We start from the raw sequence: 24,863 nt of genomic DNA on the forward strand, positions 1-24,863 counted from the left end.
CAGCACAGAATCTGTCTTCATGTCATAGCAGAGAATCAGGGTTCACGTCACCCACCACTGGAACAGGCCACTGTCACACATTTAGGCCCCGGCACCCAGGCAGAGGAGAGAGGTCCCGTAACAGAGAATCTGGCCTTATGTCAGCACAGAATCAGTCTTCATGTCATAGCAGAGAATCAGGCTTTACGTCACCCACCACTGGAACAGGCCACTGTCACACATTTAGGCCCAGGCACCCAGACAGAGGAGAGGTTCATTCAACTTTGGGTTGCCCCAGCAATATAATGGTAAAATAAAAAGAAAAATAGGATTGAATGAGGAAGTGCCCTGGAGTAGAATAATATATTGTTAAGGGGAGATAGTTAATATCTAATCTGCACAAGGGATGGACAGGTCCTGTGGGATCCATGCCTGGTTCATTTTTATGAATGTCAGCTTGTCCACATTGGCTGTAGACAGGCGCCTGCGTTTGTCTGTAATGACGCCCCCTGCCGTGCTGAATACACGTTCAGACAAAACGCTGGCCGCCGGGCAGGCCAGCACCTCCAAGGCATAAAAGGCTAGCTCTGGCCACATGGACAATTTGGAGACCCAGAAGTTGAATGGGGCCGAACCATCAGTCAGTACGTGGAGGGGTGTGCACAGGTACTGTTCCACCATGTTAGTGAAATGTTGCCTCCTGCTAACACGTTCCGTATCAGGTGGTGGTGCAGTTAGCTGTGGCGTGGTGACAAAACTTTTCCACATCTCTGCCATGCTAACCCTGCCCTCAGAGGAGCTGGCCGTGACACAGCTGCGTTGGCGACCTCTTGCTCCTCCTCTGCCTTCGCCTTGGGCTTCCACTGGTTCCCCTGTGACATTTGGGAATGCTCTCAGTAGCGCGTCTACCAACGTGCGCTTGTACTCGCGCATCTTCTTATCACGCTCCAGTGTAGGAAGTAAGGTGGGCACATTGTCTTTGTACCAGGGATCCAGCAGGGTGGCAACCCAGTAGTCCGCACACGTTAAAATGTGGGCAACTCTGCTGTCATTGCGCAGGCACTGCAGCATGTAGTCGCTCATGTGTGCCAGGCTGCCCAGAGGTAAGGACAAGCTGTCCTCTGTGGGAGGCGTATCGTCATCGTCCTGTGTTTCCCCCCAGCCACGCACCAGTGATGGGCCCGAGCTGCTTTGGGTGCCACCCCGCTGTGAACATGCTTCATCCTCATCCTCCTCCACCTCCTCCTCATCCTCGTCCTCCAGTAGTGGGCCCTGTCTGGCCACATTTGTACCTGGCCTCTGCTGTTGCAAAAAACCTCCCTCTGAGTCACTTCGAAGAGACTGGCCTGAAAGTGCTAAAAATGACCCCTCTTCCTCCTCTTCCTCCTGGGCCACCTCCTCTTCCATCATCGCCCTAAGTGTTTTCTCAAGGAGACATAGAAGTGGTATTGTAACGCTGATAACGGCGTCATCGCCACTGGCCATGTTGGTGGAGTACTCGAAACAGCGCAACAGGGCACACAGGTCTCGCGTGGAGGCCCAGTCATTGGTGGTGAAGTGGGTCTGATCCGCAGTGCGACTGACCCGTGCGTGCTGCAGCTGAAACTCCACTATGGCCTGCTGCTGCTCGCACAGTCTGTCCAGCATGTGCAAGATGGAGTTCCACCTGGTGGGCACGTCGCATATGAGGCGGTGAGCGGGAAGGCCGAAGTTACGCTGTAGCGCAGACAGGCGAGCAGCGGCAGGGTGTGAACGCCGGAAGCGCAAACAGACGGCCCGCACTTTATGCAGCAGCTCTGACATGTCGGGGTAGTTGCGAATGAACTTCTGCACCACCAAATTCATCACATGCGGCAGGCAAGGGATGTGCGTCAAACCGGCTAGTCCCAGAGCTGCAACAAGATTTCGCCCATTATCGCACACCACCAGGCCGGGCTTGAGGCTCACCGGCAGCAACCACTCGTCGGTCTGTTGTTCTATACCCCGCCACAACTCCTGTGCGGTGTGGGGCCTGTCCCCCAAACATATGAGTTTCAGAACGGCCTGCTGACGTTTACCCTGGGCTGTGCTGAAGTTGGTGGTGAAGGTGTGTGGCTGACTGGATGAGCAGGTGGAAGAAGAGGAGGAGGAAGCTGAGTAGGAGGAGGAGGAGACAGGAGGCAAAGAATGTTGCCCTGCGATCCTTGGCGGCGGAAGGACGTGCGCCAAACAGCTCTCCGCCTGGGGCCCAGCCGCCACTACATTTACCCAGTGTGCAGTTAGGGAGATATAGCGTCCCTGGCCGTGCTTACTGGTCCACGTATCTGTGGTTAGGTGGACCTTGCCACAGATGGCGTTGCGCAGTGCACACTTGATTTTATCGGACACTTGGTTGTGCAGGGAAGGCACGGCTCTCTTGGAGAAGTAGTGCCGGCTGGGAACAACATACTGTGGGACAGCAAGCGACATGAGCTGTTTGAAGCTGTGTGTGTCCACCAGCCTAAATGACAGCATTTCATAGGCCAGTAGTTTAGAAATGCTGGCATTCAGGGCCAGGGATCGAGGGTGGCTAGGTGGGAATTTACGCTTTCTCTCAAATGTTTGTGAGATGGAGAGCTGAACGCTGCCGTGTGACATGGTTGAGATGCTTGGTGACGCAGGTGGTGGTGTTGGTGGTACATCCCATGTTTGCTGGGCGGCAGGTGCCAACGTTCCTCCAGAGGCGGAGGAAGAGGCCGAGGCGGCGGCAGCAGCAGCAGAAGAGGCCGAGGCGGCGGCAGCAGCAGCAGAAGAGGCCGAGGCGGCAGCAGCAGAAGAGGTAGCAGGGGGAGCCTGAGTGACTTCCTTGTTTTTAAGGTGTTTACTCCACTGCAGTTCATGCTTTGCATGCAGGTGCCTGGTCATGCAGGTTGTGCTAAGGTTCAGAACGTTAATGCCTCGCTTCAGGCTCTGATGGCACAGCGTGCAAACCACTCGGGTCTTGTCATCAGCACATTGTTTGAAGAAGTGCCATGCCAGGGAACTCCTTGAAGCTGCCTTTGGGGTGCTCGGTCCCAGATGGCGGCGGTCAGTAGCAGGCGGAGTCTCTTGGCGGCGGGTGTTCTGATTTTGCCCACTGCTCCCTCTTTTGCTACGCTGTTGGCTCGGTCTCACCACTGCCTCTTCCTCCGAACTCTGAAAGTCAGTGGCACGACCTTCATTCCATGTGGGGTCTAGGACCTCATCGTCCCCTGCATCGTCTTCCACCCAGTCTTGATCCCTGACCTCCTGTTCAGTCTGCACACTGCAGAAAGAGGCAGCAGTTGGCACCTGTGTTTCGTCATCATCAGAGACGTGCTGAGGTGGTATTCCCATGTCCTCATCATCAGGAAACATAAGTGGTTGTGCGTTAGTGCATTCTATCTCTTCCACCCCTGGGGAAGGGCTAGGTGGATGCCCTTGGGAAACCCTGGCAGCAGAGTCTTCAAACAGCATAAGAGACTGCTGCATAACTTGAGGCTCAGACAGTTTCCCTGATATGCATGGGGGTGATGTGACAGACCGATGGGCTTGGTTTTCATGAGCCATCTGTGCGCTTTCTGCAGAAGACTGGGTGGGAGATAATGTGAACGTGCTGGATCCACTGTCGGCCACCCAATTGACTAATGCCTGTACCTGCTCAGGCCTTACCATCCTTAGAACGGCATTGGGCCCCACCAAATATCGCTGTAAATTCTGCTGGCTACTGGGACCTGAGGTAGTTGGTTCACTAGGACGTGTGGCTGTGGCAGAACGGCCACGTCCTCTCCCAGCACCAGAGGGTCCACTAACACCACCACGACCATGTCCACGTCCGCGTCCGCGTCCCTTATTAGATGTTTTCCTTATTGTTCCCGTTCACCACAATTTTGAGAATGGCAAATTTGGGAATAGTTTTTCAACCCAGAACTGTGCTTTTACGGTCACTACAAATAACTTGACCAGCTAAAACAGTACAGATTTGGTTGAATAGAAATGTGAGGCCTGGTTTTTTTTGTGCTGTGTGACAGGTATAGGTTTAATCACAGAATTAGACTTGTATCTGCACGGTAGCGTGTGTGTTAAGTTTTTCTGAATGACACTATCAGCACCTTGAATCTAAGATATCCTTTTTGGGATAGATTTCAAGTAGGCCTGATATATATAGCATAAACTACTTATTTTGAGAATTGCAAATTTTGGAATAGTTTTTCAACCCAGAACAAAAACTGTGCTTTTACGGTCACTACAAATAATTTGACCAGCTAAAACAGTACAGATTTGGTTGAATAGAAATGTGAGGCCTATTTTTTTTGCGCTGTGTGACAGGTATACGTTTAATCACAGAATTAGACTTGTATCTGCACGGTAGCATGTGTGTTAAGTTTTTCTGAATGACACTATCAGCACCTTGAATCTAAGATATCCTTTTTGGGATAGATTTCAAGTAGGCCTGATATATATATCATAAACTACTTATTTTGAGAATTGCAAATTTTGGAATAGTTTTTCAACCCAGAACAAAAACTGTGCTTTTACGGTCACTACAAATAATTTGACCAGCTAAAACAGTACAGATTTGGTTGAATAGAAATGTGAGGCCTATTTTTTTTGCGCTGTGTGACAGGTATACATTTAATCACAGAATTAGACTTGTATCTGCACGGTAGCGTGTGTGTGAAGTTTTTCTGAATGACACTATCAGCACCTTGAATCTAAGATATCCTTTTTGGGATAGATTTCAAGTAGGCCTGATATATATAGCATAAACTACTTATTTTGAGAATTGCTAATTTTGGAATAGTTTTTCAACCCAGAACAAAAACTGTGCTTTTACGGTCACTACAAATAACTTGACCAGCTAAAACAGTACAGATTTGGTTGAATAGAAATGTGAGGCCTATTTTTTTTTGCGCTGTGTGACAGGTATACGTTTAATCACAGAATTAGACTTGTATCTGCACGGTAGCGTGTGTGTTAAGTTTATCTGAATGACACTATCAGCACCTTGAATCTAAGATATCCTTTTTGGGATAGATTTCAAGTAGGCCTGATATATATAGCATAAACTACTTATTTTGAGAATTGCAAATTTTGGAATAGTTTTTCAACCCAGAACAAAAACTGTGCTTTTACGGTCACTACAAATAACTTGACCAGCTAAAACAGTACAGATTTGGTTGAATAGAAATGTGAGGCCTATTTTTTTTTGCGCTGTGTGACAGGTATACGTTTAATCACAGAATTAGACTTGTATCTGCACGGTAGCGTGTGTGTTAAGTTTTTCTGAATGACACTATCAGCACCTTGAATCTAAGATATCCTTTTTGGGATAGATTTCAAGTAGGCCTGATATAGCATAAACTACTTATTTTGAGAATGGCAAATTTGGGAATAGTTTTTCAACCCAGAACAAAAAGTGTGCTTTTACGGTCACTACAAATAACTTGACCAGCTAAAACAGTACAGATTTGGTTGAAAAGAAATGTCAGGTCTATTTTTTAGGCGCTGGGTGACAGGCTCAACTTGCCCCTGATGTAGTATATGGCCAAAAAATAACCACACTATTGATGGTTAAATGCACTTGGGTGACACAGGCTCAGCCTGCACCTGATGTAGTATATGGCCAAAAATTAACCACACTGTTGATGGTTAAATGCACTTGGTTGACACAGGCTCAGCCTGCACCTGATGTAGTATATTGGCAAAAATTAACCACACTGTTGATGGTTAAATGCACTTTGGTGACACAGGCTCAGCCTGCACCTGATGTAGTATATGGCCAAAAAATAACCACACTGTTGATGGTTAAATGCACTTGGGTGACACAGGCTCAGCCTGCACCTGATGTAGTATATGGCCAAAAAATAACCAGACTGTTGATGGTTAAATGCACTTCGGTGACACAGGCTCAGCCTGCAGCTGATGTAGGATATAGCAAAAAATAACCACACTATTGATGGTTAAAAGCACTTGGTGGTAGCTTGTGCAGGCGCACCACAAGCCACAAAATGGCCGCCGATCACCCCAGAAAAAAATTATATAAAAACGCTCTGGGCAGCCTCAAAAAAGTGAGCAATTCGATATTAGCACTTCAATGATCCACAGCTGGAGATTGATCACCGAATGAAGTCTTTTGGAGGAGTTAATCTGCCTAATCTCGCCCTAACGTCGCAGCAGCAACCTCTCCCTATGCTTGAATCAGCAGAGTGACGTGCAGCGCTACGTGACCCAAGCTTATATAGAGGCTGGGTCACATGCTGCACTGGCCAATCACAGCCATGCCAATAGTAGGCAAGGCTGTGATGGCCTCTTGGGGCAAGTAGTATGACGCTTGTTGATTGGCTGCTTTGCAGCCTTTCAAAAAGCGCCAAGAAAGCGCTGAACACCGAACCCGAACCCGGACTTTTACGAAAATGTTCGGGTTCGGGTCCGTGTTAGGGACACCCCAAAATTCGGTACGAACCCGAACTATACAGTTCGGGTTCGCTCATCCCTACCCCTAAGGCATTCATCTAGGTGTGTAGTAAGCTTTTAGACCCCCTAGTTTTTTGTAGAAATTATTGCTAAGCAGGTGAAACAAAATATTTTTCATTTTTTCCACAAAAGTGTCAATTTAAAGACAGATTTTTTTTCTACAGAGCACATGAAAATAAAGAAGTACACCCCAAACTGTATCACCCCATTTATCCTGTCTTCAGAAATCCCCCATTGTGGCTCTAATCTTATGTCTTGACAAACGGGAGGGCCCAAACATAAAGGAACACCCAGTGGCTTTCAGATAATAAATTGAAAATGGTTAAGTCCCCATTGCACACATGTAATGGCGTTGAGCTGCCAAAATTATAGAAACCCCCATAAATGACCCCATTTTGAAAACTAGACCCCCTAAGGTATTCCTCTAGGGGTTTATCAATCTTTTAGACCCCCTAGTTTTTTGCAGAAATGGATGCTAAGCAGTCCAAAAAAATATTTTTTTCATTATTTACACAAAAGTGTCAATTTAAAGACAGATTTTTTTTTACAGAGCATATGAAAATGAAGAAGTACACCCCAAACTGTATCACCCCATTTCTCCTGTCTACAGAAATATCCCCGATGTGGCCCTAATCTTATGTCTTGACACACGGCAGGGCCCAAACATGAAGGGGCACCTGGGGCCTTTCAGATAATAAACTGAAAATGGTTTAGGCCCCATTGCACACATGTAATGGCGTTGAGCTGCAAAATTATTGAAAACCATTATAAATGACCCTATTTTAAAAACTAGATCCCTTAATGCATGCATCTAGTGGTGTAGTAAGCATGCTAAGTGCAAAATTATTATATGATGAAATAAAGAGTATACTGTATTTTTGCCCCATAAGACGCACAAAAGTGGGGGGAAAATGCCCCTGCATCTTATGGGGCGAATGCTGACATTTTTACTCCGCTAACACTGATACATCGACGGCTGCGATGTATCAGCGGGGAGGGAGGAGGGGCTGGAGGCCGGCAACTCGCGGCGGGGCCCGTTGCAGTCACTCTACTCTAATACATCGGGCCCCGCACACACCAGTATTCTGTAGGCAATCCATATGTAAACTGTAGGCAATCCATATGTAAACTGCAAGGTAGCGCAATCCACATAGTACTCACTATGAAACGCCCGTGCTAGCAGGCAGGCTGGCCACTCACTCACTTCGTCACGCGCATGCTCCTCCCACTTTATTAATGAAGCAGGCTGAACAGGCACGTCAGAAAGTGAGTGACCGGCCAGCCTGCAGTGCCTGCTAGTACGGGAGTTTCATAGTGAGTACTACGTGGATTGCGCTACCTTGCAGTTTACATATGGATTGCCTACAGTTTACATATGTATTGCCTACAGTTTACATATGAATACTGGTGTGTGTGGGGCCCGGTGTAATAGAGTACAGTGACTTCATCGGGCCCTGCCAAGATTTCAACACCAGTTGCCAGCCTCCTCCCCCTGTATTGGGGTCACTATTTACCGTACAAAGGGACACTGTTATGGGGGATATCTGTGGATGACACATACAGTATATAGCATCAGATGGTATATACGGTATGTGTCATCCACAGATTCCCCCATAACTGTTTCATCCACAGAAGCCCCCATAACAGTGCCATTGACAGATCCCCCATAACAGTGCCTTCCACAGATCCCCCCACCAGTGCCATCCACAGATCCCCCCCATAACAGTGTCACCCACAGATCCCGCGTCGTGGGAAAATGCACGATTTTTCTGCATGAGTGCAAAGCGTTTTAATGCGTTTTGCACGCGCGTGAGAAAAATCGGCATGTTTGGTTTGAGTTTGGGAACGGTGTCGTGTAAATAATAGCATTCTTAATACAGAATGCTAAGTAAATTAGGGATGAAGGGTTTAAAAAAATAAATAACATTTATTAAACTCACCTCATCCACTTGTTCGCGCAGCCCGGCTTGTCTTCTTTCTTCTTCTTTGAGGACCTGGGAGAAAAGGACCAGGTCCTCAAAGAAGAAGAAAGAAGACAAGCCAGGCTGCGCGAACAAGTGGATGAGGTGAGTTTAATAAATGTTATTTATTGAGGTGAGTTTAATTTTTTTTTTTTTTTTTTTTAACCCCTCCATCCCTAATTTACTTAGCATTCTGTATTAAGAATGCTATTATTTTCCCTTATAACCATGTTATAAGGGAAAATAATAAAGATTGGGTCCCCATCCCGATCGTCACCTAGACACCATGCGTGAAGATCGCACCACATCCACACTTGCTTGCGGATGCTTGTGCTTTTCACGCAGCCCCATTCACTTCTATGGGGCCTGCGTTGCGTAAAAAACCCACAATATAGAGCATGCTGCGATTTTCACACAACGCACAAGTGATGCGTGAAAATCACCGCTCATGTGCACAGCCTCATAGAAATGAATAGGTCCGGATTCAGTGCGGGTGTAATGCGTTCACCTCACGCATTGCACCCGTGCGGAAAACTCGCCCGTGTGAAAGGCCTTAGAAATCCGCCACATTCTTATCTTTGTGGCACGTCCAGATGAGAAGTGAAGCTATACACTTATAAGGGAGGTAGATTTCTAAAAAGGCATTTGCCTGTACATACGACTATGTCTCGCCAAACTGAAAAAAAGGAAAAAACTGAACTGTAGTGAAAGGCAACAAGTCCAAGAAAACGGAGGAAAATGTCTCCAACTACGTATGTTGCAAATTCCAGTTTGTTCACAAGATACAAGAACACTGATAGGACTTGTGGGGGTTCACCGTCTTATATAGATAGACGTGGGCTTTTGTACAGCAAACTGTGTGGCGTATAGATTAGTTTGCTGCACAATTAACCACAAATAAATGTAAAAAATCATAAGGGGTAAAACTGGTGACATCCACATTAATTTGGGGAGTGAATAAAAATTGGGGTACTTGGGGGGAAAATGAAGTGGCAGGAACCCACGTAGTAGAAGGGATGGGACCGCTGGGTGGAGGATGAGATGAAGTGGCGACTTCTACCACCATAGGGCTATGGGGTCTGGGGATAGAAGCGGAGCTTGAGTCCCCGCTATCTGAAAATATTTCCGCCTCTAAAGCTGTGTCAGATTCAGAGTGGTCAGAGCAGAGAAATTCATATGCCTGCTCTGCACTGAATAATCTCTGAGCCATTTTTTTTTTAAATAAAAAGCTCAGAAAAAAATGAAAATAACTGACCGTCCCTAATAGACTAGTGACGGACACCCACTGACCGCCAGTAACAGACAGACTCAGGGTCCCTAACAAAAATAATTGACCATCACTAATAGACGCCTAATGACGGATGCCTAATGACGAACGCTTAATGATGGACACCCACTGACGGACTCCCACTGACCGCCAGTAACAGACGGACACAGGGTCCCTAATGAAAATAATTGACCATCACTGACCGACGCCTAATGACGGACACCCACTGACCGCCAGTTACGGACGGACAGTTTATAAATAGATTTTTTTTTTCACAGTAAATCGCACAGCCAGGACAGAAGTCTGATCTCTTCTCACAGAACAACTGCACTGAGGGGAGAGAGAAGCACAGCCCATGTCCTGGCTGTGTTTAGTAAATATAATGGATGTGATCTCCATTATAGGTTTATCATGGAGACCACGTGATCAGGGACCGTTATTATTGGTCCCTGATGGTTACTGTGCTGAAGGCAGATCTTTAGCACAGTAACCAGTGCGCATGTCTGCACCATTTTGTATTTATTAATTTTTTTACTGGGTGGGGGGCTCCTGCCCTTTATTTATTTACATTGGGGGCCATATTTTCCCGTTCAGGTTGCTGCGGGACGCGATCGGGGTATAATTATTACTCTCTCTCCTCTCCTGAGGATAGAGAACCTGGTGCAGGGGCGGCCGGCTTAAAGTCTGCACATGTGCCGGGCCGCTGCCGCCATCTTTCTTGAGGGCGGGGGAAGGTGAGGATCGGGACCCAGCTTTCCCTTATGGGAAAGCTGGGGGACCCAATCACTGCACCGGAGGCTTTCTCCGTCCTCTCTTACATGAGAGCTGCCGGAATTTTCAGTGATCGCCGTGATACAGTGTATCCCGGCGATCACGTGATCAGAGACCATTGTTACGGTCTCTGATCACTGCCCAGAGCCCTCAGCTACAGGAGGTAGCTGCAGGCACGGAGATACAGTGCATAATTTTAGCGCTAACTTAGGTTGAAGTGCCGCCGTAAAAAAAGGTAAGTCCACATGTGGCAGAAAATTTCCATCGTGAATATAGCCACAAATCTGCTGCAGATTGTGCTGTGAATTTACTGTAAAATTTCACCCTTTCTACATTAAAAGTGTTGAGATCCATGGTGAAAATACTTGAACGATTTGAAAATCCGCAATAAGCATGTAATTCCATGCAGAGTATGTCAGCGCAGAAACTGAAGCAGTTACTTGTACTTTAATCCACTGTGGATTTTTTCTGAAAACACAGTGAGGCCGGGTTTGACGACCGGACCTATTTACTCCCAAAAATTATAGTAGTAATGTACTGATCCACTAGGGGACAGAGGGGTAAAACTTAACATTTAATGTGAACTAATCTAAAATAGGTGGACACTTAGAGGAAGAGCCTCTACAACATAAACATAAATAACAGCCCTACGGGCCTAGACTGAACAACAAACAATCAGTATGGGAAAGATGGTAAAAATAGAAAACAGGAACGTTCTCACCCGGTTGTAGATGTGGATCAAGGGTTCTCTCAAAGGTTCTTGAGAAGGGAGACGGACCTGTGTGGATGATTCACCATACTGGAAGGTACCAGGCGTTAGTGCCCCTTTACGTAATAGGGTGGCGAAGTCAATTGGCCCTAGACAACCCTAAGTAAGGGGCAGGGGCTAGTACGCCCTACCTATCTATACGGGGAACTTGCCCCACAAGGAGCGTCCCCGTCCGGATGCCTGACCCTGTTGGGGCGGAATCCCTAATATACCCTAAAAGGGTGCTCCCTACGTGTCACGTTTCAATTCGTGAAGGAAAATCATCAGGGGAGAATATGGAGATGACAAGGCTATGGATGGGGCTTGTATAACCATAAAAAATAGATGGTAGAGGAGGGGATGTAATGGTCAATATGTGTCAAAAAAATCAAACATGGGTGTAGGGTCGGTCAGACATAACCACCCAAATGACCGCAACAAAAACCTCCTGTTTGGGATATAGCTGCACCAGTGGGTGCCAGCTATTCTGGACAGAGAATGACCGCAGGATGGTCAGAATCCAGGGGGGCTGTCAGCAGAGTGTGCTCACCTGTCAGCGTCTTTTGAAGATGCAAGGAATCGCGCCAGTCTGCCCTGTACCGCCCCACTTCCGGTCATGTGACTAAGATAAAAGGAAGTCACATGTGCGGTGGAACGCAAGGAAGTGAGCGTGCGTTCCAAGGGAGACGCGGTCCGTGGTGCGCGGCGCCAGGGAATGACGTCACGCCTCATGCAAAAATCACATGAGCAGGAGGCTGGCCACGGAGTGCGTCGGACCAAGGAAGGAACGCCCACCGCTCAGGCCCAAGGGTGGGAGCGGTCTATGGTTTAAACAGGGGGCGGGATTAAGCATCAAGCAAAAATGTTGATGCAAGGTAAATGCAAACCAACATAATTGCAGGAGGGACCCATGGTTAGAGGGTTCCCATGGTAACAAGTAGTCATTTGGTAAACCAAACTATTAGAGGCAGGCTCTCAAAGGACACCAGCCGCAGGAGAAGAGTAACTGGCATAATGAAAGCGCAAGAGAGGAGAAAAGGAAAAGGTCTAAATAAAACAACTAAAATTGAGCTGTTCATTCAAGCCCATAGGGGCCATGGTTTTCAGATAGTATATCCAGCGTAGTTCTCGCTGCAATATTGCGCGGTCCCAATCCCCTCCACGTTTTGGGGGCAGGATGCGGTCAATCCCCATTACAGAGATGCAGGCTTTACCATTGTGTTCACTGTGGACGTGGTTGGCGACAGGGGTGTCCTTAGCTTTCGCTATGTCGCTGAGGTGTTCCCCAATACGTCTGCGGAGTTCCCGTATGGTTTTACCCACGTACCCCCTGCCACACTCACAAGACAGGAGGTAGATGACTCCCTGAGTCCTACAGTTAATAAAATGATGTATGCGGTATTCCTTGCCTGTGGCCGCACTGCTAAATACTTTCCCAGTTTTTATATAGGGACAGGCAATGCAGCTATTGCACCTGTAACAACCCTTTACGTCAGATCTAAGCCATGTTGAGCCTGTCGGAATGGGGGGCGTAAATTCACTAGACACCAGTGTGTCACGGAGGCTGCGTCCTCGGCGATAGGTGACATGTGGGTAGTCTCCCACCGCTGCTCTCAAATCTGGGTCTAGTTGAAGAATGCCCCAATTTTTCTGAAGGATGTTTCTAATATCAGTCGCAGCCCTGTCGAAGGTCATGATGGGGCAGATGATGCTGGCAGGTGACACCGTGTCAGGTTTGGGGGAGAGGAGAGATGTTCTGTCCGAGTGTAGGGCAAATTCAAACGCCCTCCTCAGGACACTGTCAGGATAACCGCGCTGCCGAAACCTAGTACGTAAATCATTTGCTTGTCTGATAAATTCCCGTTTTGTTGAACAATTTCTCCTTAACCTGAGATATTGTCCTTTGGGAATACCCCGCCTAAGTGGCAGAGGATGGCTACTCTCCCACCTAAGCAGGGTATTGGTAGACGTCGGTTTGCGATAAATCGACGTCTCCAATTCACCAGATGGTGTTTTGGAGATGAGGACATCAAGGAAGGGTAACAAGGTGCCCCCAACCTCGCAGGTAAAGTGCATGCCGATCTGGTTATCGTTGAGCATCCTCACCATGGAGCGGAACGAGGATTCGCTACCGCTCCATAAGATGAAGATGTCATCGATGTACCGCGCCCACATGCCAACCTGGTCCATGAGAATGGAACGTTCTTCCCTGAACACCAGGGTCTCCTCCCACCAGCCCAGGAACAGATTAGCATACGACGGGGCGCATGAACTCCCCATCGCGGTGCCCCTGAGCTGGTGGTAGAGTTTCCCATTGAAGGAGAAGACGTTGGTGGTCAGGGTGAACTCCAAGAGGGAAATGACAAATAGGCTGTGGGCGCGGTACTGACATCCACGGGTGCTCAAAAAGTGTTCTACTGCCCCAATGCCCAAGGCATGGGGGATGTTCGAATAGTCCACGTCGATACTCGCCAAAAGGCCAGCATTCTCGACGTGAATTCCCTCCAGCTGTTTGAGCAGGTCTGTGGTGTCCCAAGGGGAGGGGATTGGGACCGCGCAATATTGCAGCGAGAACTACGCTGGATATACTATCTGAAAACCATGGCCCCTATGGGCTTGAATGAACAGCTCAATTTCAGTTGTTTTATTTAGACCTTTTCCTTTTCTCCTCTCTTGCGCTTTCATTATGCCAGTTACTCTTCTCCTGCGGCTGGTGTCCTTTGAGAGCCTGCCTCTAATAGTTTGGTTTACCAAATGACTACTTGTTACCATGGGAACCCTCTAACCATGGGTCCCTCCTGCAATTATGTTGGTTTGCATTTACCTTGCATTAACATTTTTGCTTGATGCTTAATCCCGCCCCCTGTTTAAACCATAGACCCCACCCTGGGGCCTGAGCGGTGGGCATTCCTTCCTTGGTCCGACGCACTCCGTGGCCAGCCTCCTGCTCATGTGATTTTTGCATGAGGCGTGACGTCATTCCCTGGTGCCGCGCACCACGGACCGCGTCTCCCTTGGAACGCACGCTCACTTCCTTGCGTTCCACCGCACATGTGACTTCCTTTTATCTTAGTCACATGACCGGAAGTGGGGCGGTACAGGGCAGACTGGCGTGATTCCTTGCATCTTCAAAAGACGCTGACAGGTGAGCACACTCTGTTGACAGCCCTCCTAGATTCTGACCATCCTGCGGTCATTCTCTGTCCAGAATAGCTGGCACCCACTGGTGCAGCTATATCCCAAACAGGAGGTTTTTGTTGCGGTCATTTGGGTGGTTATGTCTGACCGACCCTACACCCATGTTTGATTTTTTTGACACATATTGACCATTACATCCCCTCCTCTACCATCTATTTTTTATGGTTATACAAGCCCCATCCATAGCCTTGTCATCTCCATATTCTCCCCTGATGATTTTCCTTCACGAATTGAAACGTGACACGTAGGGAGCACCCTTTTAGGGTATATTAGGGATTCCGCCCCAACAGGGTCAGGCATCCGGACGGGGACGCTCCTTGCGGGGCAAGTTCCCCGTATAGATAGGTAGGGCGTACTAGCCCCTGCCCCTTACTTAGGGTTATCTAGGGCCAATTGACCCCGCCACCCTATTACGTAAAGGGGCACTAACGCCTGGTACCTTCCAGTATGGTGAATCATCCACACAGGTCCGTCTCCCTTCTCAAGAACCTTTGAGAGAACCCTTGATCCACATCTACAACCGGGTGAGAACGTTCCTGTTTTCTATTTTTACCATCTTTCCCATACTGATTGTTTGTTGTTCAGTCTAGGCCCGTAGGGCTGTTATTTATGTTTATGTTGTAGAGGCTCTTCCTCTAAGTGTCCACCTATTTTAAATTAGTTCACATTAAATGTTAAGTTTTACCCCTCTGTCCCCTGGGGCAGGGCTGGCCAACCTGCGGCTCTCCAGCTGTTGCAAAACTACAACTCCCAGCAAGCCAAGACAGTCTACAGCTATCAGCCTACAGCATGGCATGGTGGGAATTGTAGTTTTACAACAGCTGGAGAGCCACAGGTTGGCCAGCCCTGCCCTAGGGGATCAGTACGTGGATTTTTTCTGCACAAATACAATAGGTAAAACCTGCCACGTGTGCATTCACCATTAGTGCACTTCAATTTGGGAACCTTCCTCTTTTTCTTATTTCCTCTTCTGCAGCATTTGATGACCCCTGCAATATGAAGCAGAAACATCATTCATAATACATTTACACACACACCCCAAACACACACACACACACACACAAACACATACAGTATGTATATAAATATTTACCACTTAAAATTTGCAAAGGGCGTGTCTTCATATCTTCATCCCTCTTAACTTGTGCACTGGTTATATTCCATAGAAAAGAGAAATAATTGCTAAAATGTCTTTTTATTTCCTAGCATGACTGTGAAGTATTATGGAAAAGCTTCTCATGCTGCTGCATACCCATGGGAAGGAATTAACGCTTTAGATGCTGCTATTCTTGCATACAACAATATCTCTGTCTTAAGACAGCAAATGAAACCCACCTGGAGAGTTCATGGTGAGAAATGTACTGACTAACTTTCTAATAGTGTTAAGAATTCCGCAGAGATTGGACTTCTGCACATTATATGTTTCAATATTTTATTGACATTTATCTATTAGTTGTTCTCTTAGGCCTCTTTCACATGGGCGTCACGTGTGAGGGCCGGATAGGATGCAAAGCGTTTTAATGCGTTTTGCATGCATGTGAGAAAAATCAGCATTTTTGGTAGCCAGACCCGAACTCGGACTTCTTCACAGAAGTTCGGGTTTAGGTTAGGTGTTCTGTAGATTTTATTATTTTCCCTTATAACATGGTTATAAAGAATGCTTAGTAAAATGTCCATTGAGAGGTTAAAAATAATAAACAAATTATGGTCGCGTAGCAGATCTCCTCTTCTTTCTTCTTTCTTCAGGACCTGGGTAAAGGACCTTTGATGATGTCACTGCGCTGCATAGCGGACCACTATTTGCGGTCTGAAGCGCTGCACCGCCGATGCATAGCGGACCACTATTTGCGGTCTGAAGCATAGGCACTGAGCCAGTACGGTTGTGTGCATGAGCCCTTACACAGAGAACAGTGCACCGAAAAAACATTATTCCATTGCAATGTATTTTTACTGATTTTTGAACAACCAGATGATCAGATAAATAAGTTATTTTGTATATAATATACTTTTACAGAATCCAGATGCAGATTACAGAGTATAACAAGTTTAGCTGATAGAGCTCTGTCACATTCATGTAATACTTTAGTATCCCGCAGATCGACACTTCCCGGATTCACCTACAGATATTTTGTCTTTCAGGAATAATAAAAAATGGTGGTGTGAAACCTAACATCATCCCAGATTACACTGAACTACAGTTTTATTTGCGTGCACCATCACTTAAAGATCTTGCTGATTTACGGGAAAAGGCACATGCCTGCTTTAATTCTGCAGCTACAGCAACTGGATGTAAGGTAGGTCAGTTCATATGATAAGTTGTCATTATTTCAGAACATGATACTGGAGGAATTCAATTGCTTTGCCTCGACCTAAAAACTTGAGATGTTGGACCTTTTTAGCTTTGATCTTCTTGCATAAATGAAGAACCTCCACCAAACTGAAATATAACACAAGAAACAAATATAAATATCACAAATCCTTAATACAGTATATAATAAATAGTCAGCGATACAAATCGTAATGACAGGCACAGAAAAGATAATAGAAGACTAATGGTGGTTACACTAACCTGATGTTATTTAACCCCCATACACACATTCCCTACATACCCTGCTAGTGGCGATGTACCAAATAGATTCACTAGAAAGCCATAGTTGCACAGCACAAACAAAGGTATAATACAGGACAAAGAAGGGGAACAAGTGCAAGGTTAGATACCGACCAGTTAGACACCATGCCCCAATGCACATTTTGCATCTAGCTTCTTCTGGGGCTACATTTGTTGAACTTATAGTTGGAGAAAGTGGGGACATCTGCACCTGATGATAACATAAAATGTAAATCAAGAATGCAGCTTCTGAATGGCAAAAATAAACTTTGTTGCATGGATCCAGGGAAAACAACATCAGTGGACTCAAGAACAGTGTATGGACTCCGTGGTTTACAACTGCTTATTTGATGGTAAACATGGTTTATCCACTATTGAGCTTATTTTGCTGAACCACTTGTGATTAGAGATGAGAAAATCGAAGTTGACAAAGTGGAATTCGATCTGAATTTTAGGAAAAATTGAATTTCCTCGTGATTCGTGGTAACGAATCACATTTTTTTCTAAAATGGCTGCTGCACAAGTTACAAAGTGAAAGTAAGAAACCCGGGAACAAGGCAGCACCCACAATGCCATGCAGACAGCCAATTAGCAGCTAGCCAGCCCTGTGATGTCACAGCCCTATAAAAAGTGTCAGCCTACTCGGTTTCTGCCATTTTACAGTGTGCTTAGTGCAGGGAGAGACGTTAGAGGCACTAGGGACAGTGATTAGGAATAGGTTTATTAAAAAAAAAAAAAAAAAATACTGAGCAGTTCAGGGAAAGATTATTCATAGTGTAGGGATATAGAAGGGAGGGATTATCCACACTGTAGGGAGAGAGCAGGGTCCAATAGGACAGTGTAAAGCCTGGGTAATAGGAGCGATTCCTTAGGTTGTTTTAAAAAGTAATTGCAGCAATCCTATTTATTGGGTTGAAAGTGTGGTCTGATGCAACCAGTTTTGGGGTGTCTTACTTTCAAATATATAAAAGTACTTCCATTCATCCTTGCTTTTGGGGTGAATTTGCCGTCTGATACAACCAGTTTTGGGGTGTGTTTATCTCATATATAAAAGTACGTCCATTCATCCTTGCTTTTGGGGTGAATTTGCCGTCTGATGCAACCAGTTTTGGGGTGTGTTTATTTCATATATAAAAGTACGTCCATTCATCCTTGCTTTTGGGTTGAAAGTGCGATCTGATATAACAAGATTTGGGATGTGTTTATTTCATATATAAAAGTATATAGCGTGTAACAGAGTTGTAGCGAGTTCACACTTGAGTTATTTGGTCAGTTTTGGCCCAGTGACTGCCCAAATAAGTGAAGTGTGCAGTGATTCTAAGAGCGACGCCTTTCATCTGCATGTCATACGGACTCACAGTATTGTTTCACTACCACAGCAGACTCTCTATGTGTGTTACTGCAAGGCACAGTGTTCTACACCACTATACAGGCTCTCTTCAGCCAGGAAATAGCTGTTTTTTAACGTGATTCGCCACAAATAAATTCGGATTGAATCAAATCTTTTTGGGAAATTCGGCGAACCGTCCGAATCAAATTTTTGAGAAACTCGCACATCTCTACTTGCGATGTCACAATTTTTCACCTGACAGAAACACAGCTGTGGTGTCAAAGCAGCTCACAGTACCTACTGAAAACCCACTTGTGATGTCACAGCAGTTTACATCATGTTAATATACAGAAGCTGGTAGCTCTTAACCTGACCACAACCTACTTGTGAAGTCATACTAGTTTACCTGACAGAAACACAGTTGTGGTGTCACATCAGTGTACCTGCCTGAAATCTACTCATGATGTCTCAGCATGCTATTTGAAGAACAATTGTAATGTCATATCAGCATACAGTACCTCATGGAAACACAGCGCTGCCTATCATTCTAACATTCTAGTGATATCGCAGTAGCTCATCCAGGGGTAGACACTACAAAATTTTACAGGCTGCTTGATTTCATCTGCTGATTTAATGCTCATACATGGCTGTTCAAAAAGTCAACACTTTTTTAATCCACCAGTAACCATGAGACAAAGGAAAGATTTTTCAATAAAATGACTCACTTGTAACCAGTATTGTTTATAATTAGCGTTGAGCGGACACCTGGATGTTCGAGTTCGACGGGTTCGGCCGAACTTCACAAAAAAGTTTGAGTTCGGGACCCGAACTTTACCCCGAACCCCATTGAAGTCAATGGGGACCCGAACTTTTGAGCACTGAAATGGCTGTAAAAATGTCATGGGAAGGGCTAGAGGGCTGCAAATGGCAGCAAAATGTGGTTAAGAGCATGGCAAGTGCTCTGCAAACAAATATGGATAGGGAAATGACTTTAACCACCTCAGCTCCCCTAGCTTAAACCCCCTTAATGACCAGACCACTTTTTACAATTCTGCACTACACTACTTTTACGGTTTATTGCGCGGTCATACAACTTACCACCCAAATGAATTTTACCTCCTTTTCTTCTCACTAATAGAGCTTTCAATTGGTGGTATTTCATTGCTGCTGACATTTTTACTTTTTTTGTTATTAATTGAAATTTAATTTTTTCAAAAAGTCATTTTTCACTTTCTGTTGAAAATTTTAAAACTACATTTCTATAAAAAATTTTCTCAAAATTTATTGTTCTACATGTCTTTGATAAAAAAAAAATGCAATAAGCGTATATTTATTGGTTTGCGCAAAAGTTATAGCATTTACAAACTATGGTACAAAAATGTGAATTTCCGCATTTTGAAGCAGCTCTGACTTTCTGAGCACCTGTCATGTTTCCTGAGGTTCTACAATGCCCAGACAGTAAAAACACCCCACAAATGACCCCATTTCGGAAAGTAGACACCCTAAGGTATTCGCTGATGGGCATAGTGAGTTCATGGAAGTTTTATTTTTTGTCACAAGTTAGCGGAAAATTATTTCTTTTTTTTTCCTTTTTTTTTTCTTACAAAGTTTCATATTCCACTAACTTGTGACAAAAAATAAAATTTTACATGAACTCACCATACCCCTCACGGAATACCTTGGGGTGTCTTCTTTCCAAAATGGGGTCACTTGTGGGGTATTTATACTGCCCTGGCATTTTATGGGCCCTAAAGCGTGAGCAGTAGTTTGGAATCCAAATGCGTAAAAAATGCCCTGTGAAATTGTAAAGATACTCTTTGGAATTTGGGCCCCTTGCGCACCTAGGCTGCGAAAAAGTGTCACACATGTGGTATCGACGTACTCAGGAGAAGTAGGGCAATGTGTTTTGGGGTGTCTTTTTACATATACCCATGCTGGGTGAGATAAATATCTCTGTAAAAGACAACTTTTCCCATTTTTTTTATACAAAGTTATCATTTTACAGAGATATTTCTCTCACCCAGCATGGGTATATGTAAAAAGACACCCCAAAACACATTGCCCTACTTCTCCTGAGTACGGAAATACCACATGTGTGACACTTTTTTGCAGCCTAGGTGCGCAAAGGGGCCCAAACTCCAAAGAGTATCTTTACGATTTCACAGGGCATTTTCTACGCATTTGGATTCCAAACTACTTCTCACGCTTTAGCGCCCCTAAAATGCCAGGGCAGTATAAATACCCCACAAGTGACCCCATTTTGGAAAGAAGACACCCCAAGGAATTCCGTGAGGGGCATGGCGAGTTCCTAGAATATTTAGTTTTTTGGCACAAGTTAGCGGAAAATAATAATTATTATTATTTTTTTTCTTACAAAGTCTCATATTCCACTAACTTGTGACAAAAAAATAAAATTTTACATGAACTCACCATACCCCTCACGGAATACCTTGGGGTGTCTTTTTTCCAAAATTGGGTCACTTGTGGGGTATTTATACTGCCCTGGCATTTTAGGGGCCGTAAAGCGTGAGAAGAAGTCTGGAATATAAATGGCTAAAAAATTTTACGCATTTGGATTCCGTGAGGGGTATGGTGAGCTCATATGAGATTTTATTTTTTGTCACAAGTTAGTGGAATATGAGACTTTGTAAGAAAAAACAAAAAAAATAATAATAATCAATTTCCGCTAATTGTGCCAAAAAAAAATAAATCTTCTATAAACTCGCCATGCCCCTCAAAAGTGATCTTTATAGCGCAGCAGCGATTTTACGGTGTTTTTGCAGTGAAAAAAAAAAATCCTGTCACTGCGGTGGGGCGGACTGATCGCAAGTGTGCGCACAAGATCAGGCCTGATCGTGCGAACACTGCGTTTTTTGTAGAGCCTATAGAACATGTCCTATTCTTGTCCGCAATTGCGGACAAGAAAAGGCATTTTCTATATAGTTCTGGCAATGTGCGGATCCGCAAAATGCGGAAAGCACATTGCCGGTGTCCGTGTTTTGCGGATCCGCGGTGTCCGTGTTTTGCGGATCCGTGGATCCTTGGATCCGCAAAACACATACGGACGTCTGAATGGAGCCTTACAGGGAAGTGATCAATGACAGGGGAGTGATCAGGGAGTCTATATAGGGTGATCACCCCCCTGTCATTGATCACCTCCTTGTAAGGCTCCATTCATACGTCCGTATGTGTTTTGCAGATCCATGGATCCGCGGATCCGCAAAACACATACGGACGTCTGAATGGAGCCTTACAGGGGGGTGATCAATGACAGGGGGGTGATCAGGGAGTCTATATGGGGTGATCACCCCCCTGTAAGGCTCTATTCAGACGTCCGTATGTGTTTTGCGGATCCGCGGATCCGTGGATCCGCAAAACACATACGGACGTCTAAATGGAGCCTTACAAGGGGGTGATCAATGACAGGGGGGTGATCAGGGAGTCTATATGGGGTGATCACCCCCCTGTCATGGATCACCCCCCTGTAAGGGTCCATTCAGACGTCCGTATGTGTTTTGCGGATCCACAGATCCGTAGATCCGCAAAACACATACGGACGTCTGAATGGAGCCTTACAGGGGGGTGATCAATGACAGGGGGGTGATCAGGGAGTCTAATATGGGGTGATCAGGGGTTAATAAGTGACGGGGGAGGTGTAGTGTAGTGGTGTTTGGTGCTACTTACAGAGCTGCCTGTGTCCTCTGGTGGTCGATCCAAGCAAAAGGGACCACCAGAGGACCAGGTAGCAGGTATATTAGACGCTGTTAACAAAACAGCGTCTAATATACCTTTTTGGGGTTAAAAAAATCGCATCTACAGCCTGCCAGCGAATGATCGCCGCTGGCAGGCTGTAGATCCACTCGTTTACCTCCCGATCCTGTGAACGCGCGCTCCTGTGTGCACGTGTTCACAGGAAATCTCGCGTCTCGCGAGATGGCGCGCCGATGCGTCTAGGAGGAACAGATCGACCGCCTGCAGGACGCATCCCTGCGTTAGGCGGTCCTGAGGTGGTTAAATAACATAAATTACGTAAAAATAAAAAATAGTAATCTTGATCTAGGAGGACGAGGTTCATGTGGAGTAGGAGGTTGAGGAGGCAGTGGATGTGGCGGTGTAGGTGGAAGCGGCGGTGGAGGAGGAGGAGGTAGCCTACACAGTTTTTTGCTTTTTATTAAAAAAAATATTTTTTAATTAAGGTACACCCCAAAACATTGGGAAATATAACCTGTGATAACCCCCTCCAGTCGTGCTAAACACACGTTCAGACAATACACTGGCTGCAGGGCAAGCTAGCACCTCCAAGGCATAAAGGACAAGCTCAGGCCATGTGCCCAATTTGGAGACCCAGAAGTTGAAGGGGGCAAACCTATCAGTCAGTACGTGTAGGCGTGTGAACACATACTGCCCCACCATGTCGCATGTCCCCATGATGTTCACAATCCAATTGGAAGAATCGAAGGAAAGGAGGGGGCGCGCGGCAATCACCCACTCCCGACTCGGGGAGATAGTGACGATAAATAACAATACAGGACTCTTAAGATGCCCTGTTATTGGAATGATTAATGAAAGATTATAGGGAATGTCACTGGGGTATTTTGGATTTGGAAACATTAGACAGGAGAAGCCCTGCTGCCGCTTTGTTGACTCTAGATAACTTCTGCCTGATCGCACATCCCCGTGACGTCCACGATCCATTTGGCTATCTTCTCTATCAACTTTCGATGTTCTTTTCTGAGCCTACCATGTTGATCACGGTTATCGGCGAATCAGGGTTCCACGCCGAAGAGGGAGCGTGAGAAAGAGATACCACATCCAAGGGAGGTCAATGGATGAAATTTAATGTTGATCGAGCGGAAAAGTGGGACAAATTATTGAAGCCAAAGCTTACAAGTAAAGGAGGTAACGCGACAATTAAAGAAATTTTTTTGAAATTTAATTCCCTGTCACCTATGCAGAGCAGGGGTTTGTATATAGCAAAATTGGTAAATTGTCACCTGACTATGTAACAGACAATTTTTTAACATTTATGTACCTGTCACCTATGCAGAGCAGCGGTTTATTCACGGAAAAAATAGTTAAATGTCACCCAAGAATGTAACAGACAAATTGGTGAAATGTTTTTACCTGTCTACTAGGTATAGCAAGGGTATATCACAGCCAAAAATTGGTGAATTTCACCTGAGAATGTAACAGACAAATTAGTTACATTTGTTTACCTGTCTACTAGGTATATGTAATTAGTTACATTTGTTTACCTGTCTACTAGGTATATGTAAGATCCTCACCTGTCTCGCACTCTGGTGTGACCAAAAAGGGTCCTCGTGGAGGTGCGGGACAGGTTTCGTGTGTCTCCACTGATACACCAGCTCTGTCCCCTTTGCGAACAGACGCGGGGACGCTTTCGCATGTGCGCCGGAGGGGAAGACCGCATGGGTTTCGGGGACAGCTTGGCCGGGCTAGCGGCACTACTCTGCGGCCGAGCTTGTCTGCGGTGCCTATTGCGGATTCCATTCCGGTGTCCATGTCGATGCGCTCGCAAACTCTCGCTGAGCCTGTCGTGCGTCCGCGTGTACGCTCGAAGACGGGTTCGAAAGGGGATACGCGGTCGCGCGTAAGCGCTTCTTATGCTCTTCGCCGACCGGCGATGGGAATAGCACCTGGCCACAAGTTCAAAGTAGATTAGGGGGCCGGCATTGGTCTAATTGACTAATGACCGACCAAAGCCTTGTACACAGGTGTAGGGCAGGATCATGACCTACGGGGAGTGGACACTTGGCTCCCTGGGATTTGTTAGCAGACACATAAAAGGAGGCCTCCCAGGTCGGTCAGTGCCCACTGTTATCTTCCCTCATCCAGGTGCAGGTCAGTACTGGTTGCTGCTGACTGAAGTTTGCTTGGACTTCGTCAGTTCCAGTGGGACCCAGGACCCGGGATTTTCTGTGTCACATCTGTTCACTTGGCAAGTTACACAAGGACTTAAGCACGGATCGGGACTACTCCTGGCTTCCCTTTGTTTTGTTTGCCTGATATTAGCTCCAGTGAAATTTTGCCTGGACTTTGTTTATTTTGTTAATAAACCCCTTGACTTCATCTTCTCTGGTCTGTTTTGTTGGTGCCTTGCATTATAGTATAACAGGGGTATATCACACCCAGAAATTGGTGAATTTCACCCGAAAATGTAACAGACAAATTAGTGAAGATTTTTTTTACCTGTTTACTAGGTATAGCCAGTGCTTGAAGTGGGCCGGAACGCGGCGGTACTCAGTACCGCCACTTCCAAAAATTGCCCTGGAGAGTACCAGCACCTCTCCGTGCGCCCAGTACGTGGGTTTCCGGTACCGGAGCGCAGGGCCGGCCTTTGGGGTGTGCGGGCTGTGCGGCCGCACAGGGCGCCATAGTAACAGGGGCGCTGGGCGGCCGACAGCTCGCAATGTAATATGCGGCAGGCGAGGCTGAACTTGTGTTCTCCCTCGGGGCGCCCCCTCCATCTAGCCCTCCCCTGTCTGACCTGATTCGTTCCTCCTCCCCTGTCTGACCTGCCTGCTGCC

The 24,863-nt window shown here is 46.1% G+C and overlaps 1 protein-coding gene across 1 annotated transcript in view; it reads left to right on the top strand.

The window, feature by feature from the left end:
- The window catches only part of LOC120999187 (peptidase M20 domain-containing protein 2-like), a 157,184-nt gene that overhangs the window by 95,117 nt on the left and 37,204 nt on the right, over positions 1–24,863 (top strand). Inside the window, exons 4-5 of the mRNA XM_040430063.1 lie at positions 15,584–15,726; positions 16,517–16,671. Of these exons, the coding sequence (XP_040285997.1) occupies positions 15,584–15,726; positions 16,517–16,671 (298 nt within the window). The remainder of the gene's footprint in view (positions 1–15,583; positions 15,727–16,516; positions 16,672–24,863) is intronic.

This window comes from Bufo bufo, chromosome 4, assembly GCF_905171765.1.
Source record: "Bufo bufo chromosome 4, aBufBuf1.1, whole genome shotgun sequence".
NCBI lineage: Eukaryota > Metazoa > Chordata > Amphibia > Anura > Bufonidae > Bufo > Bufo bufo.